At 48.3% G+C, this 16,236-nt stretch overlaps 1 protein-coding gene across 11 annotated transcripts in view; it reads right to left on the reverse strand.

Moving 5' to 3' along the window:
• EP400 (E1A binding protein p400) overlaps positions 1–16,236 on the reverse strand; it is a 522,955-nt gene that overhangs the window by 7,030 nt on the left and 499,689 nt on the right. For all 11 annotated transcript variants that reach the window (XM_078667964.1, XM_078667963.1, XM_078667968.1 and 8 more), the window contains one exon: positions 8,636–8,713. In XM_078667964.1, coding sequence (XP_078524090.1) covers positions 8,636–8,713 — 78 coding nt within the window. The remainder of the gene's footprint in view (positions 1–8,635; positions 8,714–16,236) is intronic.

Raw genomic sequence — 16,236 nt, forward strand, 5'->3', positions numbered from 1 at the left:
GTGGACGACATCTGGCTACCATTCCCACAAGGTTGGAATGCACCGTGTCCTCGCACAACTTGGGAAGTCTGTGCAGGACAGTGGCTAGAGTATGGCTAACATGGTTGAAAACCCATTCCAGTGCCAGGAAAAGAGAGGAAGGCAGCCTGAGGGCGAGGAGTCACCGAAAGGCCAAAGGACCTGGCCGTACCTCGAGAATCCTCAAATTGCTCCAGAGCAGAGTCTGCTTTTTCTCTAAAGAGACGAGTCCCATTAAAGGGCATGTCCATGAGGTTGGCATGGATATCCCCTGAGATGCCAGATGTTCTTAGCCAGGCCTGGCGCTGCAAGGTCATAGTCAACAAAACAATTCTTCCTAGGGAGCCAGCTGTATCCAAACCACACCTAATGGTGAACATTGCTGCATCTCTCCCTTCTTGCACTGCCTGAGAGAGCACAGCCGGGCCTCCTCCGGGACCTGTGGCAGCACTTGCACCACCATTTCCCAAAGGAAGATTGAGAAACGCCCCCAAAAGCATGCAGTGTTCACCGATCCTCAATGCCATGCTGGCAGAAGGAAACCTCTTACAAAGTGCGTCCTGCCTCCTGGATTCCATGTCCGGGGGGGGTTGGGGGGGGGGGGGGGGGGCAGGGGAGGGGCGGAAAAGGAACGCACCGTGGGATGTCGAAGCTTGGACCACCAAGCTCTCAGGAGTAGGATGTTGACTGAGTGTAGGAATCTGACTCTGTATATACTACACCAAAGTGAAGTATAGTGTGCACAGAGTCAAGTGGAACCCCAAATGTAGCTAGAGGTAAAAGTAGATAGCAGCTTACTCTCTATTTGTGGTAGTGTGGGCGAGCAGTGAGGCTTTATCAGAGGGTAGTGTTAGCCATTTGTTGTACACACTCAATCAGCAAATGATATCACACACTCAAAGACTGAACGTCAGGCCAATTGGTTTGGTCTAAAAATATTCTTTTAGTTATTTTATTTCCTAGAAACAAGCAAGCCTGGCACAGGTAAGTGATAAGTACTTTGCAATAATAATACAGTTTGTATTGCTGTTGTTTTCACACTTTTGGTTTGATTATAGTAGAACTACTAGTAATGCAATGCTTTGAAATATTGTACATATACTTTGTATTGGCTTTTCGGTAGAATGTTAAGTAGATTAGTTTACAGATTACTTATATACGGTGCAGTATACCTGGATACTGCACTGGGACATCTCTGTAAACAAGTAAAAGTGTTTTGTTTATTTTGTTACAGGTTTAGAGACTTTTATAGATTTTCCAACTTCACACTTAAAAACTTTTCAGAGAAATATAGTCAATGATATTCTATGGAGGAAAATAGGGTTATTGGTTCAAAGGTAAGAATTCGGTCCTGCGAGTTGGCATTCTGGGGGTAGACTTAGGTGTCCTCCAGGGTCAAGGATGCACTCTTGTTACACCCTCAGCGGCACTAGGGAGGCCGGGTGCAGAGTGCTGGGGCAAAATGTTATTCGATGGGGGCCTCCGGTTGGAGGCTGCTTACAAGCAGGCTACAGCGTTGTGGGAGCAAAGCTCCTGGTGTTAAGCTCTGGGAAAATGGGGGTTCAAGCCAGCCAAAAGGTGCACCCTCAGTGGCACTGCGGCAGCCGGGTGCAGAATGCTGTTTTGGCATCAGGTGCTTTGTAGCTTTCAATGGGGAGTCTCCGGTTTGCAAACACACTGCAGGCTTGGGGACGAAGGTCTTCTGGGTGCGACCACCACTTTGAGAGGTAAGTTGGGATGCTGGGGTTGGTTAGGCACCGTCAGTTGGGCACCCAAGACCCTGGGGCATCGGGTGCAGGGGTGTCTTTTAGGGTTGGATCTTCTTACCAACCCCTGGTCGCGTTTGGGGGGACATTCGGTATGAGGCTGTGGGCGTCGGCTGGAGGCTTGAGGCAGGTCAGGGTCACCGGATCTCGGGTCAGGATTCCCAGGGAGACCTTTTCGTGGTGTTGGGCCACTCAAACTTGGGCCCTGGGAGTTGGGTGAAGCCTCTGCCGGACCTGCAGTCTGTGGGTGAACAAATCTGGTGTTCACAGGAGGAAGAGTCTCTTCTTTTGAAGGCAGGGCAGGTCCTCGGGGTTCTTGAGGCTGCTGGACACACAGAGTTTTGCTTCTGCAGGTCCGAGGTGGGGACAGGCTGGTAGGGCTGGGGCCAAGTCAGTGGGTGTCGTCCTCTTAGCTTCGGCACGGCTGTTCGGTGTGAGAAAGTGCCATCTTTCTTGCATTGGTATGCCCCCACTTTTTTCTGAACTGCTGATCTGCTTTGACTGAGTGTGCCCATGGCTCCTGCCAACCAGGTACTCAGGGCCTGTGTTCCTTCCCTAAAACTGTGTTGAAACTAAAACCCAATTGGCATCTCTGGCCACCTGTCCGCCCCTAGTAAATGGTTATTCTTTTAGTTATTTTATTTCCTAGAACCAAGCAAGCCTGGCACAGGTAAGTGATAAGTACTTTGCAGTAATAACACAGTTTGTATTGCAGTTGTATACACACTTTTGGTTTGATTACAGTAGAACTACTAGTAATGCAATGCTTTGAAATATTGTACATATACTTTGTATTGGCATTTCAGTAGAATGTCAAGTAGATTACTTTACAGATTACTTATACACCGTGCAGTATACCTGGATACTGCACTGGGACATCTCCTGTAAACAAGTAAAAGCGTTTTGTTTATTTTGTTACAGGTTTAGAGACTTTTATAGATTTTCCAACTTCACACTTAGAAACTTTTCACAGAATATAGTCAATGATATTCTATGGAGAAAAATAGGGTTATTGGTTCAAAGGTAGGAATTTGGTTGCGGGAGTTGGCATTCTGGGGGTAGACTTAGGTGTCCTCCAGGGTCAAGGATGCACTCTTGTTACACCCTCAGCGGGAGGCCGGGTGCAGAGTGCTGGGGCCAAATGTTATTCGATGGGGGCCTCACGTTGGAGGCTGCTTACAAGCAGGCCACAGCGTAGTGGGAGCAAAGCTCCTGGTGTTAAGCTCTGGGCAAATGGGGGTTCAAGCCAGCACAAAAGGTGCACCCTCAGTGGCACTGCGGCAGCCGGGTGCAGAATGCTGTTTTGGCATCAGGTGCTTTGTAGCTTTCAATGGGGAGTCTCCGGTTTGCAAACACACTGCAGGCTTGGGGACGAAGGTCTTCTGGGTGCGACCACCACTTTGAGAGGTAAGTTGGGATGCTGGGGTTGGTTAGGCACCGTCAGTTGGGCACCCAAGACCCTGGGGCATCGGGTGCTGAGGTGTCTTTTAGGGTTGGATCTTCTTACCAGCCCCTGGTCGCGGTTGGGGGGACATTCGGTATGAGGCTGTGGGCGTCGGCTGGAGGCTTGAGGCAGGTCAGGGTCACCGGATCTCGGGTCAGGATTCCCAGGGAGACCTCTTCGTGGTGTTGGGCCACTCAAACTTGGGCCGTGGGCGTTGGGTGCAGATTCTGCCGGACCTGCAGTCTGTGGGTGAACAAATCTGGTGTTCACAGGAGGAAGAGTCTCTTCTTTTAAGGCAGGGCAGGTGCTGGACACACAGAGTTTTGCTTCTGCAGGTCCGAGGTGGGGACAGGCTGGTAGGGCTGGGGCCAAGTCAGTGGGTGTCGTCCTCTTAGCTTCTGCACGGCTGTTCGGTGTGAGAAAGTGCCATCTTTCTTGCATTGGTATGCCCCCACTTTTTTCTGAACTGCTGATGTGCTTTGACTGAGTGTGCCCTGGGCTCCTGCCAACCAGGTACCCAGGGCCTGTGTTCCTTCCCTAAAACTGTGTTGAAACTAAAACCCAATTGGCATCTCTGGCCACCTGTCCGCCCCTAGTAAATGGTACCCTAGGTAGCCAGGTCATGGTGACCAGAGAAGACCCCTAAGGGCTGCTGCATGTTTTGTGCCACCCTTAGGGGCCCTGTACCCTGAAACCCACACACTGCCTTTGCAGGCTGAGTGTCTAAGTACAGAACTAAATAAAGAGTCGACATGACACACATCCCTGTGTGCCATGCCCACAAACCCACTGCCCTGGCATGCATCAGTCACCCCTCTAGCTGTGTGCCCTATGCCAGTGGTGTGGGCACAGGTGCATGAGCCCTGTGCCCCTACAGTACCCAGGCCCATTCCTGGGCACTGTAAGTGCAGTGATGCCATTAAGAGTATATGGTGCTGGGAGGTCGTCATTACAAACTCCACAGGACCATAATGGCTACACTGAAGACTGACAAGTTTGGTATCAAACTTCGCAGCACATTAAACCCACATTGATGCCAGTGTGAGATTTAATGTAAAATGCACCACAGAACGTATCTTAGAGATGCCCCCTGAAACCTAACCTACAATCCATGTCTGGACTGAGTGGCTGCCCAGGCTGCCACACAGCAGACATGTTGCTGGACCCCTGGGTGGAGAGCCCCCTGCTCTCCTGGGCCTGCAGCACTGCACATCCTGGGCGAGGTGCTAGGTCTCCTCCCCCAGGATGGGCAGGGGGGAAGCTTCAAAGGCATGCCGCCTCTGTGAGCTTCTCCAGGCCACTTGCTGTACTCAGCAACTGCCCCCCACCAGTTCTAAACCCCCACTCTGGCGGGAAGTCTGGTGGGAAACCCTACGTCAGGAAGGGGGGGTGCCAGCCTGTGCCAACCCCACCCCTCAGGTGGGAGAGGCGAGGTGAAGCACGACCCCGGGCTCCGGCCATCTTGAAGATGGGGAGCCCTGCCCAATCACAGCTAGGCTCCTGCCCCCTCCCACAGGAGAGGTGAAGACTAGGGGGTGTACCCACCCCAGGACAGGGACCTATTGGTCCCTGCCTTGCCCTACCTGTAACGCCCCTAAACTTAGTATTTAGGGGCACCCTGAACCTTCCTTCCTCAGATCCAGATAAGAAAAGAAGATCAAGAAGAAGACCCGCCGTGCAGCTGCTCACAACAGGACAACACCAACTGACTTGGCCTCAGCCCCACCGGCCTGTTGATCCTGGAACCTGCTCCAGCTTAATCCCGGCGACTCCTGCAGACAGCAACCTTGGGACACCCGGAGGACCTGCCTGCCTTGACCCTCTTAAAGTCTGGGACTCTCATAAGCAGAGGCTCTGCTTCAACAACCAACCCCCGGTGCCAGCCAGGAAGCTCAAGACCTACCCACTCTGCATCTGACGAGCCCGGCCCGTGCCCGAGTGACCCAAGACCCCCGAGGACGTCCCCCCAGCGACTGGGACCCGAAGTCCAGTGCCCAAAGACCCTCCTCGACGAACCAGACGACGCCGGCAGCCTCAGAACCAGGGACCCCTCCAACCGCGACCAGCTGAGGGTAAGATTTCCCGACACCCAAAGACACCCCTGCACCCGGCGCCCTGCGGCTCCCTGTGCCTCCCTTTGGGGTACCTACCTCTTCTCCAGGATCCCAACTTACCTCTCGAAGTGGTGGTCGCATCTGAAGAATCACTGTCCACGAGTCTACAGCCTTTGTTCCCTTTTTACCTTTCCCATTGACTAACATTGAGCGCCCGACGGCTCAAAAGCACCCTGCACCCAACCTTTTCCCTATCCTACTTCCCCATTTGCCCTCAGCAAGTGACCAGGAGCCCAGCTCCAACAGCTGCGTGGCCAGCTAGCCAGCAGCCACCAACCGAAGGCCCCCTGCCCCTCATTGGTTAACACTGGGCCTAACTACCTCTGCACCCGGCTGCCCCTGTGCCGCTGAGGGTGAACCAACTGTACCTACCTGACCCTGGGGGACCCCTGAGTCTATGCCCAGAACCTTAACTTCACCGGTCGAATATTCACCTGGAAACCGGTAACTCACTTCCCTGCCATTGGATAACATTGACTGGTTTGACTCGAAAAATCTTCTAATTGTGAAGTTTTGAAAACTTTAAATATTCCTATAAAATCAGTCAAATTCCGAAGTACTCACCTGTGATCAGGAGAGAAGCCAGTACTGTACCTTGTAGCCCAGTACTGAACCGCAAAAGTAATCCGAAACGGGTCTGTTAGTAACCTGAATTTTCTCCATAGGAATCCATTGTCTGCTTTTCTGTGAAATTTCTTCGAACTGTCTACTTTTGAAAACTTGAAATATTCTTTAAAAATCGTACTAGCTACTGAAACGTAATTACTTACCTGTCTTAAGTAGCGTTCCCAGTGCTGGACCTAGGAGCCCAGTACTGGATTACAAAAGTAACGAGAACATACTTTACCTGTAATCTGAATTTTCTTCCGTTGGATAACATTGCCAGATTTTCACTGAAAAGTTTCTAAGTGTGAACTTTTAAAATACCTTTTTATCCCTCACAAATCATTGCAATAACCCAAATGTTTTTACTAAACTGTTTCCAGCTTAGACCCCAGGACTGAAGCTAGGATCCAGTCCTGGACTTACAAAAGTAATCTACAAAGTAATCAACTGTATTTGTGTTGAAAACCCCATTGAGCTCAATGCTAAATTATGTTTAGAAATGTGTTGCCTATTGCAACCCCTGTACCTATTGTGTTTACAAAGTCATTGCCTTTCTGCAAAGCAATAACCTGAGATCACTCATCACGGAGAAAAGTATATTTTTATACCTGTTGGTTCTAAAAATAAAACTATATATTTTGATATAAAAACAATTGGCCTGGAGTTCAGTCTTCGAGTGTGTGAAACCTTTTGCTGACTGAGTGTGTACAACAAATGCTTTACACTGTCCTCTGGTACTGCCCTACTGCTCGACCAAGCTACCACTTTTGAGAGTAAGGTCAGCCCTGACTTTAACCTCTGTTATACCTCTGGGGTTGGTGGATTCTATACACACTGTACCTTACTTTGGTCCAGTATATATAGAGCCACTTTCTCACATTCGGTCCTTCTTTTCTTCTTGTAGTTTCTTGACTTGGGAAGCAAGGCACAGGAGGGCCCCTAAATACTAGATTTAGGGGCGTTACGGGTAGGTAAAAAGTATGGGACCATTAGGTCCATTCCCTGGGGTGGGTACACCCCCTATTATGATATGCCACTCTCCAGTGTGTGGGGGGCACAAGCCTCACCCTGGTTAGCTGAGTCCCCCCATCTGTAAGATGGCGGACTGAGAGATGTGCTTCACCTCGCCTCCCCCCTATTATGATATGCCACCCTCCAGTGTGTGGGGGGCACAAGCCTCACCCTGGTTAGCTGAGTCCCCCATCTGTAAGATGGCGGACTGAGAGATGTGCTTCACCTCGCCTCCCCCACCTGAGGGGTGGAGTTGGCAGAGGTGAGCACACCTCCCTTCCTCACTTGGTTTTCCTGCCGGTTCTCCCGCCCAAAGTGGGGGTCAGAACCGGTGGGGACCAGTTGCTGGGGTCAGCAAAAGGCCTGGGAAAGCTAACAAAGGCGGCAAGCCTTTGAAGCTTCCCCTTTGTGGACCCTGTCCATCCTGGGAGGAGGAGGCCTGGCACCTAGTCCCAGGATGTGCATTGCTTTAGGCCCCCCGAGAGAAGCAGACTCCCGACCGAGGAGTCCAGAAATGTCTGGTGGTGGCAGCTGAAAGCAGCCACTCAGGCTGGACACTAGTGGTAGGTCGTTCTTCAGGGGGAATCTCCAAGATGCCCTCTGTGTGCATTTTTCATTAAATCCCACACTGGCATCAGTGTAGGTTTAATGTGCTGAGAAGTTTTATACCAAACTTCTCAGTGTTCAGTGCAGCCATTATAGTACTGTGGAGGTTGTAATGACAAACTCCCAGCACCATATACTCTTAATGGCAGCACTGCAGTTACAATGGGTAGTGTGCCATGTCGACTATTCACTTTGTTCTGCATGCAAAACACGCAGCCTGCAAAGGCAGTATGTAAGTGTAAACGTACAGGGTCTCGAAGGGTGGCACAATAAGTGCTGCAGCCCTTAGAGGCCTTCCCGGGACACAGTGCCCAGGGTACCTGTGATACCATTTCCCAGGGACTGAGCTGTGGCCAGAGAGTGCCAATTGGGTTTGGTCTTCAATGCAGTTTTAGAGAAAGAACATAGGCGCTCAGTACCTGATTGGCAGGAGCCCAGGGCACACTCAGTCAAAGTACATAAGCAGTTCAGCAAAAAGTGGAGGCTCCCATGCAGAAAGAGGGCACTTTCTCTCATTATCCCATTACAGCGGGGAGTGCCCCAGGGATCGGCATGCTTACACTCATACCAGAGTACTTAGCTCTGGAGAAGCAGCGCTGGCAGTGATTCCCAGAGTACACCGTGCACAACTGGGAGGGTGCTCCTTTGGTCTTCGTGCAGCCAAGTTTTGAAACTCCATGCCACTCAACCTAAGACTTTTGTTTTTTAAAACATACTTGAAAAACCTTATCAGCATATAAGTAAGACCGTTTTGATACATAAGGTATTTTGTTTTTTGTTGGTTCCAACTTATACATAATACGTATTTGGCCATGATATAACTTCTGGTTACAAATGTAGTTCGTCTGTCGTCCGCCTGTGCGGTATGAGAGGTATGTTTATATAAGCAGGGTGGGGCAGACATCAACTGCAGAACAAGGCCAAATGCCACTTTGCTGCTGCACCTACCTTCTTGGGGCAGGCACCATCAGATGGGTAGTAAACAAAATAGCTTGCAGCTACACCTATAAGTTGGATTACAAATACATCTCTGCTGGGCAGTAGAAATGGTCTCTTGCTACTTCACCTACCTGTTGGGGGGCAGATACCATCTGCTGGATATTGCCCACGGTTGCTTGCTGCTGGACCACTTGAGGAAGCTTTGCCACCTTTCAGGAGAGAAGAGAAAAGTAATATTAGCACATTCCGATTACTACATTTACATGGAAACCCATTTTTATTAATGAACAGCCAGCAATTATGCCAATACAAATGACATATCTTAAAATAGTGATTCAGAAAAGGGGGTGGTGATGAACAGAGTGTCTGAATTAATTAATAATATCTTAAAATAGAACAATTTATTCAGGCTTCTAAATCACTTGAAATGTGAATCTGTGTGAAAAGCTTCCTGTTGTGGCCTTTTCTGAAAGAGGATGCTGTAGCATATTGTTGCTCCTGACAAAACCTCGATACAGAGATTCTTTTAACTGCACAAAGAATTAAAACATTAATTCTACAAAGGAACATGACAGAGCTATACATACGGGAGTATTTCAGGCTTGTCAGCTAGAATATACAACAAAATTGCTATCAGTACAAAAAAATGGTATCTTTTTATTCTGCTCCAGGAGACTCATCTTCAGATTAGCAAAAGCAGGCTGGAAGCAGAGCAGCTGGCAGCATTTTGAGAAAATGTACAAATTGTGCTGGTCAGCTTACATAATCATGCCTACCCCAGCATATGCCATGTGGAAACTATCTTCATATTTCAATGTAGTTCAATTCTGGTAAGTAAAAGCAAAAGGTGTCAGCATGGAATGTACAAGTATGGTGCTGAGATAGTGTGCCAAGAACATCCTATATAAAAAATTAAAAACTAAAAAGTTACTAACCTGTAGGAATAGTTTTACAGTGTTGAACATTTTCTGGATTCACATGCGGTGTATTATTAGGTCATCTAGTGTTTGGGCCTGGAATGTTCCCTAGGTTTCTCCTTTTTTTGATGCTCGGCAACCCCTCAGTCTTAGACCAGTAGGTGGTTGTAGCCATACTACTATGACGTCAGACATATGACTACAATGCCCCAGTATTTGGTCACTATCTTTAGATGTTTTCCGTTGTTGGATATGGTAGGATATTACAGGGTTCCAGATAGGATATCACCTTTGTGGTATATTGTTCCCTCACGTTTTTCTTGAGCGGACACGTCTTGTATGCAGAGGTAGGTAAAATGTGACTCCAGGAAATTCTTCAAGCTGCAAAACAATTTCTACCACGTAAGTAACCTTTTCGTTTTGCAGCCTTCACGTTTTCTGTATTCACACGATATGCTTTGATAATATATTGGTATTCCCTCTACTTGGAAAATTGGGCTGAAGTGAGTGTGCGTTTGCAAACAGATGTTATAATATCTTCTGATTCACCTGTGCTGATCTATTTGACTATCTACACAAGTGGTTTGAGAAAATATGGATTGATCGCCATGTGTTTGCGATGTTATGAACATCTCCTGTGCTAGACTGGATAGTGCATGTGAACATATCCCTCCTTGTTTGTTGAGATAGAACATGGTGGTAGTATTGTCAGTTTGAATTTGTACCACTTTCCGTTAGATTTGCAAGTGGAAAGCCTCGAGAGCTAGAAAGACTATCTAGAGTTCCAGGATATTTGGGCGCTCACTGCGTTCTTTGAGCTCCACAGGCCCACGGTGTTCAGCTCATTTAGGTTTGCTCCCCACCCAGTGTGGGTCGCATACGTTGTTATGGGAACTATGGGAACTGGTTTTCTGAAATATATGCCTATTGTAATGTTCTTGATGTTCCACCATTGAATCTCCTTGTGTAGTCTCTCTTTTACAACCCACTGTAGCCTCCAAGCTCCCTGCTGCCTGTGATCAGTATGTTTGCAGCATCTCCTGGATTTGCCTCATGTGGAGCCAGGTGTTTGGTTTGAGTGGTATTCATGATGCCATCATGCCCAAGAGTTTACCCGCACATGTGGAAGGGGCTGCCCTATTGTGTAGGCAGACAGGCTGGCACTGGGGACAGAGAGGGAAAACCAGATGTCAAACAGTTTCCCAGGGGTGTGTAGCACCCTTCGCAACCACCTGCAGCACCTAGTGGCTAGCAAAGGAGAAGGGACTGTGTTACTGTGTCTTGCCTGTGGAGGAGTAGTTTTTCCGAACTCAGGAAAAGCAAGAGACTCTAAGGGTCAGTTGGCTGACCTGTTCACAGCACAGGGCCACAACAGATGAAGAAGCCTGCTGGGACGAGTTGGTAGCCTGCATCTTCTAACCTCTGTTCCCCACCGCCGTGTACCACCACGGACCAGGATCCGGTGCTCAAAGTTGCCCCAGTGTCTGCTGAACTCGGGCCAGTTGTCGGAGTGCAGCTTGGTTGCCCAGAAGGCAAGCTATCATCCAAGGAAGGATTCCACTGTGACCATAATAGCGGGAGACTAGTAGCCTAGTGGCAACTGGACTTCTGCCAGGATCGAGAGGACTTCAAGGGACGTCGAACCCTGAAGCTAGGATCGGCTCAGTGACTATCTCCTTAACTGACTACAGGTGGTTCAGAACTCCACAGCAAGACTGCTACTCAGACTTCCTCCCAGGTCCCACACGACCCCTCACCTAAGGGCCCTGCATTGGCTCCCAGTGAAAAAGAGGGTGGTTTTTAAGGCCATGGTCCTTATGCATAAGGCCTTGCACGGGACAAGGGCATCCTATCTCAAGGAGAGACTCTGCACATACACCCCTGCTTGCACCCTCCTCTCTTCCTCGGCGTTCCAATTTAGGACCATTCTTCTGGAATGGACTCTCACTAAATCTCCGGCTAATACACAGCCTGGATATGTTCAGGAGGAAGTTAAAAATCTGCCTTTTTAACAGCCAAACCCATGGCCTGTCTGATCCCCCACTGCCTAGTGCCGGGACCCTCTGCCGAGTAGTCGTGCACTCTATAAATGAATAGAACATAACATAACAACCAAGGAGTAGCTGCAGGAAGACCCCGTAGATCGCATCGCATTCACAGCACCATTGAGCATCTTTAGCATCCTGTATACCCTGCATCCAGACCATTTCCATAAGAGTCTATGGCAAGGAGATAAAAGGGCTCGGAACTAATGGAAGACTGCTTGTTTCTCCAAGGTGACTGTTTCTGAGGACTTTGCTAGTTCCCTGACTGGCTTCCTGCCAGGGTTGGCTGCCTAAGTAACCCAAAGTAACTGCAGTGATACGTACCCAAGTTTTTCTTGAAAAAGTTTTTAAGTGTCAAATTCAATGAATTCACCTATGCTTATTCGCAGTTAAGCAGAAAGTGCTTACCATACCTTGTAATTGCTGTATTTCCAGAACCCTCAGGTGAATCTTTTTCGTTCTGGTGTCTAAAAATACATTAAATTAAGAGTCTATTTTTATCAACTGGTGTTGAATTTCTTAAGTGTATCAGGTATTTCTTCTCCAATTGTTTTGGTGCTGTTTAAATGTTTTACACTTGTTCCTTTGTGCAAGCCTGGCTGCTCAGAGCCACAGCTACCCAGGGTTGAGGTAAGGACTTAAACAAAACCTACTGGGTCTGAAGGTGTTGGTAAGTGTATTTCACGGTGAGGTCGCAGAACCACACCATATAATACACCTCATTTCCTCACAGTAGCCACAGCAATTTTTAACAATTTGCATGATCCTTCTGTTGGACGTGAAGGATCGCCACCGCGAGGGGAAATGCTGAATCATGCACCCGACAGGACCAGTGCGCACCTCTACGGGCTGTAGGAGAGTACCCTGTTTTGACATGGTCATACCCACTTTTTACCTAGTATCTGATAAAATTTTGACAGAAGTGCACTGGGTTCCTGCCTTCCAAGTCCCCAGTGCCAGATGACTTTCCCTTAAAACTGTACAATTGTTCCTCAATTGGTAATACCTTTAACACCTCCTGTAAGTCCTTAGTAGATGGTACCCCTGGTACCTAGGGCAGGTAAGACAAAGAGGATCTCTAAGGGATGCAGCATGTATTATACCACCGTAAAAGACCCATCTGCACCACACAAGCAAACTGCCATTGCAGGCTGCGTGCCATGGTGCAGAGAAATGGCACACCTCGCATGCCATGCCTGCAGGCACTGCTTGCAGTATAGGTAAGTCACACATACAGCAGGCCTTACAGCCCTAAGGCAGGGTGCACTGTAGTACATGTGTGAACATATGAGCAGATATGCCCCTGTGAGGTCCAAGACGATTCTTAGATATTACAAGTAGACAGGGAAGCCATTTTGAGCACATGTGCTGGACACACTGGTGTTTAAGAGTTCCCAAGCTACATGATTGCTTCACTGCAACTGGAGATGTTTGGTTCCAAACATCTTATATTAATAAGCTCACACTGATTCCAGTGACATATTTAATAATATATACACCCAGAGGGCACCTTAGAGGTGTCCCCTGAAAACCTACTGACTTCCCTGTATACTGGCAGGAGAGAGCTTGTGCTCTCTGATGGCAGAAACTATGTCCGCTCCGGTGAGAATTGTTGTCACCTCCTCCAAGCAGGATGGCTAAGTAATCATCATTCAGGGTAGGCTTTAAAGGCCTACGTTGCCTTTGATACGTGACGCAAGGCTTCCCCAGACAGGGGAAATGAAATGTCACCCCTTGCCTGGGCCATTTGGCACCAGGATGGGCAGGAAAATGAGCTAGTCAGGAGGTGTGTTCCCCCCTCAGGCTAGTACCATCCCTAAGGTGGGCTACCTGAAGTGAACATAACTTTTAGAATTTCACCATCTTCGTTTTGCCGCAATTAGGCTCTCTGGGTTAGGGTATGGCTTTAGGATGTAGATACCCTAAAGGTAAGTAGCCCATTGGCTACTACCTGCCACTTCCTGTAAGGCACTTAAATTGAACATTTAGTGTCATGTGTTCTCTACAGGGCCCATTTCAGTTTTCCCTATATCAGCCTAACATAGACAGCGTTAGCTTTGCACACGTTACTATATATACACATGTTTGCTTCTGTGCCACTCTATATTTTCACACAGAACCTGCAGTTGTTTTCTCGTTCTGTTCTTTCCTGGGATTTAGTCTGATAAGCAGACAAGGTCAAATGTCCCGTGTTATTTTGTTCTGGTCAGGCACTCGCACCTAGACACAACACACAAACGCAACTGTTTATGAATTTGTGAACCTTGTCATATAGGTATGCACAGCAATGTAACAGAGAGAGAGATGTATATTTTCAGAGAGAAGATCACGGCTGATTCTGAGATGTAGAACGTCCATCTGTGTATACTAAGGTACGGGGTCTGCTGAAAACCCCAGAGATCTTTGCAGTATAATCAGTTTGCTTCTGAGAAAGGGAGTGGGATTAGGATATTCTAGTTTATAATATGACAGGGCGTTTCATAATATACGGTTTATTGACAATGCTGATGGTATTTTTGCTAAGCAGTTGTTTTCCGATTGTGGCACCTATACCGCATTCTAGAGCACTATAGTTTAAATAAACATTTCAAACTTCCTTTGCGTCTCTGTAATATCTTACTGTGGACGAGTAGGAGTGAGTGAGCGTAAGGGGGTGTCCTGTCACCGTGATCCCTGAGAGGGTCAGTAGTGTTGTGTTCTAGGGTATCAATTTATTTGTTCCTCTGGTTATTAGTAGGAGGGCAAGTGAAACACTATAGGTAGTCTGATTTGGGTTCATGGTACTGAGGTGGTATGGTGACTCAGTCCCTATCTACTAATGTTCTATGGTCCCAGTCATAGATGCAAAGTTTGGTTCCTGAGCATAATCCCTGCAACATTAGGTGGCACCCTTGACACCAGAACTTAGATTTGACTAATCAAGACGAGAGGACAAAAAAGAGAAGTGAGAACTGAAGACCGCTGTGGACTTTTGGTGCCAAACCTGCCTACCTGCACCAAGTCTTATCAATTGTGACCAGCTACTCGTCCTGCAGCTGACTATCTTCCAAGAACCCCAGAACTGCTAGCCTTCGCAAATTGCCAATCAATCTCCCTTGCAGTAGAGGAGCTACTCCTCTGCAGCCCTCAGGCACCGAAACACAACGTCTAGTCTACCGAGTTGCTGCTCCCCGGCCAGACCGACACAGCAGTCCGCCGAAAGGGAACTATATGTTCCTGAAGGTCACCACTGCCTCACCACCAAGTGAGAGGACAACAGGACCAACCGCAGTCACACAGGACCAATACCTGGGGTACCGGACCCCTTGGAGCATACAGCGCTTGTGAGAGTTCAATCCGGACTCCGCTTACACTGAGATGAAGCAGCCGTCAAGGGACGTCAGCATCGCAGGTACCCACTTCCAGAGTGGTCCAGCTGTCTTGATTTTGCACCCTCTACTGGTGAAGACCGACAACTATAAGAGCTAGAAAGCAGAGTCCAGCCAACATTTTCACTATGCACCTGAGTGCCCTGGCATGGATATTGATGAACCGTCTGTGACCTCTATTCCCCAGGACCCTTGTGACCAGAGCGCCTCATTGGGAGTTCCCAGACTTGTACCCAAGTTACCCTCTGCAGCCTTTTTCTAGCCCCCTCCCCCCCTTTCCACCGACATAGCATGCAGAGCTACCGGCCCGACCGGCCCGACCAGCCCCTCTGCACCCGGATGCCCCAGGGCAGGTAACGAGTAACTGCTGGTGGTTCTTTGGACCGTGGCCCATTATGAACCTAAGTCCCAAAGGAGACCCCAAGAAACCGATTGCAAATAACTGTATGCAACACATGCCTTTTCTCCCATAGGGAAGCAGTGCTGCGTAAACACACATTTATTATAACTATTTAATTACCTGTACAAATTCATATTTAAAAAAGTACTGGTTTGCTAAAGAACTTCTCGGTATCAAAATTTACATAAAAATACGAGCAATTTTTCTAAATTGGTCTAGGAATTAATCTTGAATGTGTCTTATTTATTGCCCCGGGGAGTACAACAAATGCTTAGCACTACTCTCTGATAAGCCTAACTGCTCGCCACTACCACATAAGAGAGCATTTCGATTATTATTTGTACCTCTGTAAACCAATTGGGGGTTTACCTGGACTCTCTATATAGGGTAACTCACTTTGGTCCACTATATAAAGAGCCAACTTCCTACATGGGCAAACTAAAAAGGCTTAATGGCTGTTGTCGCAGGCGAAGGGACCTGGGAAGATTGACGACTCTGCTGGCCTGAGTGTTGCCTACCAGGCCCACGCACCCAGCTTAGAAAGGCCTTGGGGTGACTGCTACAGTGGTTGGGAAACGGTTGCGTCCATTTGTCAACCTCATGGCATTTCCTGAACTAATGTGGCAACTGCTTGGCAGGGTAAGAAGAGCAAGGATCATGCTCTGGCTCCTAAGCGGTTGTGCTGGCGGCAAGCTTCCGAACAGAGCTGGGGGCACCAGCACTCATTTGACAAATGAAGCACTGGATTTAGGCACCACTTGTGATCAGCAAGATGATGCTGACAGACGGGCAACTCACATATAGAGTACAACGGCTAGGTAGTTGGCTACCTGACACATTTGATGGTCCTGAGCCCAGGACAAGTCGTGGAACTTCCTGGCAAAGAAGGTGCGACCCTACTCTCCCGCTTGCTGAGGCCCCACATCGTGGTAGTATTGTCTTGGAACTCTAGCAGACTAGTGTGCAACATTTGCTCCTCTGGAGACCAGAAGCCTCTGATCT

Source organism: Lissotriton helveticus, chromosome 11 (assembly GCF_964261635.1).
Source record: "Lissotriton helveticus chromosome 11, aLisHel1.1, whole genome shotgun sequence".
NCBI lineage: Eukaryota > Metazoa > Chordata > Amphibia > Caudata > Salamandridae > Lissotriton > Lissotriton helveticus.